We start from the raw sequence: 4,570 nt of genomic DNA on the forward strand, positions 1-4,570 counted from the left end.
CATTCATTTATTAGGGTCGATGATGCTTTTTCGCCGTTTTTACATCCAACGCATAAAATTAAATAATAAATGAGCTTATTTATTTAAAATCGAAGTCGTGTTACATTCTTAGAAATGAAAAATCCTTTCCAGTCCGATCGGTTGGCCGTTCTCGATTAAGTACGGAAGAGATGTCCTTGTTTCGATGTCGAGATCGATCAGATAATTATTTGTATCGCCAGATTGGTTTCAAAATCGGTTAATTGTAATTATCGGCATTAAAAAATGCGCCCTCGAAATGCCATACGTAATTTTCGATAAACGCTTACGTAACAGTGGTGTATCGCGTTACGTCACACTTCTTAAGATTTCTGTTAATTATAATTCGTAAAGTAGAGGCACTTTGAAGTAAAATCTGTATGTATTATTCGGAAGCGATTTAATGGCTTAATTAAAAACGTAGCCCAACAGTTAATTTGTATTTAATAAGGTATAAATCGACGGCAATTAGTAATTAATTGATTTGGATAGGAGAACGACGGGTTTACTGGAGCGGCTTTCGATACCGAAGTTTTACTATTAAAAATAATAACGAGACACACGCGGGTATCGTCGCCTAACGAGCATCCCGACGGCGTCACCTTCTACTTCCGTATCTATCTGGTTGTTGCGTGAAGTAATTAGCGTAATTATCCCCTTATTAAGTATTGTTCTCTGTCCGTTAACCATATCGAGTGGCTGTGACGATCTGACGGAAGCCAGCCTATAATTTTACATCTTCGCGCTTTAAAGCTAGAAAAATGGGGAGCGAAAAAGATTGGGACATTTCCATAAATCGAACGTATAGCGAATTTCCTTTCCTCTGGCCGGTCACGTGACTAGCCAGTTTATTGAAGATGATTTAATTGTAGTTGCTAAAATTACAACCGATTACATTTGCAACGACAATAAAGATCACTTAAAACGAAATTTATAGCCAATAAGTTTCCCGGCTTTTGTTAGATGCGGTCCTGTTACGTGAAGTGACGTCAGTCTCGAGTTGTCGTGTGACTGACACGTGACTAGCGTCGTAAAACTTAAATGCGAACGTCCGTGATTTTCGGATGGCAGAAAAAATTATTTCATCTCGCTGACAATAAAAGCATCTTTTGTCTTCTCGTTTTTTTATTCTCCTACGCGTATTCTTAATAAAATTTATAGTTCTAACATGCGAGAGGGACAAAGTAACGAGTAAAAAATAAAGGGGGCGGCGGGACTTTAACTCTATCGAGGTCTTTAATAAACGTTCGCTCGACACTGACGCCAGAAGGCAATAAAATTCCGTGTATCATTTGTTATCGAAGTCTCGTTTGACTGAATCTCATCGGTTGTATTCTATCCTCTTTACATACGTCTGAAAAAACCACCGCTTCCGCTTCGGAAACGTATCTGGCGGCCGGAAGTTAGCAGATTGGAAAGACGGAAACGGAAGTGACGAAGACATTGCGTCATTCAATTGCCCACATGTCAAAAACGTGAATTCGCTCAATCGAAACAGAATGGTGCAGATTTTTATAACAACAAACCTTGATACAAATTGAAGTCGAAGCGAAAGATTAATTATTCATACAAAGAGGGGAAACAACACGCGTCATTACTCAATACTTCTTAATATCTGTACCGTACATATTGAGATTTATAATGAGCGAATTGATAACAAAATGTTCGTATAAAGTTACTTTCTTTTAAATGAAATCTTTTGATAGCGATTATCTCTCTTGACACAGCACCATCTGCTAGGAAATGACACTTCTCTCATTGCCATTTTGTCTTGTTAATTCATTATATTTTCAATATTCTGCATTCAAATCATAAATATCCCAAACGACACAATAAATTTATTTATTCTAACTCATTATAAATTAACCCATTAATAGAGAGATGCTATAAAATTACCATTAAACAATGTAAAGTATATTTATTGTTGTTATTTTTTAAAATGTATTAAAAATACTCTCTTATAAAGCCACTAATAAAGAAAAATATTTAAAATTAAATATCTATATTTTTTATAAATAAACTACAGTACACAAAAAATAGTCTTAAATAATCAAATATTTCTTAATTAATATTTTTAATAATAAAATTATAAATTTATTTAGAAAGGCTTCTCAATATTGAGACTAATTTATATTAGAGATATTTCGTGTGTTAAGAAAAAATATAAATTGTATAATACAGATTTTAACAATCTTCATAATTCTTTCTAATATAACTTGTAGATTAAAATTGATTATTTTCCAGTGAACTATATTGAAAAATGTACAATTTATTTAAAACAAACTTTATTATTATAATTAGCTATACCCTCTGCTTTAACGGTACTTCACAATATTTATAAAGATTATACAAATGAAAATATATTTCTCGATAATTAAAATGAATGCAATGAGGTCAAATGCATTTTCTTTTTTCTTAAATCTAGGACCAATCGAAATAATTACTTGGAGTAATTATTTAGTATTATATATACTTGGGAGTTCGTGCGGGAATAAAAGATTCCTCCCACGATGACGGTGGCGGAAATATGAAATGCGGTAATCGTTTGGTCACAAATTATTTTCTAAGCAGAACTCGAAACTGCTAACTTTTTCAGATGATCCATAAATACTTGAAGACTTACGTCGTCGGTTAAAACTGGAGCGCAAGCACCCTCCTGAAACAGACAATTTTCCTTAAGTAACAATGCTGGTATAAATACTAACTTACTATAAATAATTAACTTCGTTCGTAAATAAATATTTTTAAATTAAAGTCGAAAGTTTTCATCGGTAGTCCCCTTTCCCATCACCAATGCTAACAAAACAAATAATAAATACCGTTGGATTAGGCTGTACTTGCTGATATGCCATTCCAGTATATAAAGTTTAGGGAAGAATGAAAAAAACAAAAAAAGAAACAACATTGAACAAAATATTTTAATGGGAAAAAATCATTTCTATAAAATAACTGTTAAATCCATTGGATGTATTCATTTAAAAAATTGGTAACTCAAAATTATTATTAAAAAACTTTACAAAATCTTGTAAATATATGAAAACAATAATAAAGCAAGATATTTAAAATAAATTAAACGATATATTTTAAAACTAAATTAATTATAATACTGTTATTTGAAGAACAGAAGTGTATCATGCCTCATTTAAGAATTAAGATCTGAAACAAGTTTAAAGTAGATTCTATCCTTTCTCTCTTAGATGCCTCATCTCCTCTTAGTATCTTTGGGTTAGCAAGAGATTAATAAACATAATTTTATGTTATTTCCTAAGAAAATACTTTTTGAAATATAAGATATACTTTTAACATTTTAAATCTTTATTCGAGGAACTCGGATTTTATAAAATGTTCATTTTACAAATTTTTGAAATTTTGTACGAGAACGAACAAATACGACTTTTACATAAATCAATGGTTTATATATCGGTCTATCCGAATTCTGACGGTGAAAGAATTTTTACGGCCCATAAATATATCCATAGTTTCAAAAATATTAATAGTGCTTGATAATGTTTGTACTTAATATCATATTACTATAAATACATTTGTAAATTTTCTATTTTCAAGACTATCCATAAACTGTTCTTATTACTTAAAGATATTATGTTACATACTATATCCTTTTATTTACAGCTCCTTCATCATCTTAGACGTAGGTTAGAAAGTGCTGATTTATGTAAACAGATATTAAAGAAAAATGTCTATGTTTCAGTTTTAGTGTATAAAACAATTTATTTTTGATCTTAATAATCATTGCTGATTTTTAAAAAAATTCCTCTTGGTATCTATTAATTTTAAAATATATTATTGAATAGATTCAATATATTAAAACTGTTATCAAATAGACCAATTTTTCATTGAATTTTTAGTTTTAATATATACATCATAATTAACATAAGTAAATTAGCAAAAAATTAATTAATTTACAAAGATTAATTCTGATACAAAATCATTACTTAATCTGAAATGTTCCCATGTCTACCAAATTTAATTTTGTGTTTTTAGACACATTTATTTTTGTTAGTTTTACTGAAAATTTTATCAAGTCTACTATTTAAATATCATCATCAATTTAAAAATAATTTTGATCTTTACAATTGAGAAGCATGATATGAGGCATTAACACACATTACATTAAAATATTATAGTTTTGAAATCTGCTAGAAAAATAAATAATTAGTGCAACAAAAGTTATATAAACTGATATATTCATAAGTTATCCAAATTTATAATATTCATCTTACACTGAAATATAAGATACTATAATACTAAATAATATAATTAGTAAATATTGAATATGTATTTAGTGAATATACATGTATACTTTAAACTATTTTACACTAATGTGCCTCTAAAATATATTACAATGGGCTAAATAATGGCTGATGTGGTTAAGGAGTCATCTGACTCTGACCACCTCAGCCATTATGACCTTATGAATTTATCAGAGGATGGTCTGTCCCAGATATGTCAGGTCTCATCCAGCCACCCCATTGTGGGTCTGGTTCAACACATGACGGATCTGAAAAAGATCCTCTTAGTGCCAACAGGGTAA

At 30.0% G+C, this 4,570-nt stretch overlaps 1 protein-coding gene across 1 annotated transcript in view; it reads right to left on the reverse strand.

Moving 5' to 3' along the window:
- Positions 1-2,286: 2,286 nt before the first annotated feature.
- LOC111623807 (protein transport protein Sec23A-like) overlaps positions 2,287-4,570 on the reverse strand; it is a 28,360-nt gene continuing 26,076 nt past the window's right edge. Inside the window, exons 21-22 of the mRNA XM_023366508.1 lie at positions 2,838-2,858; positions 2,287-2,674 (exon numbers count right to left, since the gene is read on the reverse strand). Of these exons, the coding sequence (XP_023222276.1) occupies positions 2,582-2,674; positions 2,838-2,858 (114 nt within the window). The 3' untranslated portion in view covers positions 2,287-2,581. The remainder of the gene's footprint in view (positions 2,675-2,837; positions 2,859-4,570) is intronic.

This window comes from Centruroides sculpturatus, unplaced genomic scaffold (genome assembly GCF_000671375.1).
Source record: "Centruroides sculpturatus isolate CEXI.00-Female unplaced genomic scaffold, Cexi_2.0 scaffold162, whole genome shotgun sequence".
Taxonomy (NCBI): Eukaryota; Metazoa; Arthropoda; class Arachnida; order Scorpiones; family Buthidae; genus Centruroides; species Centruroides sculpturatus.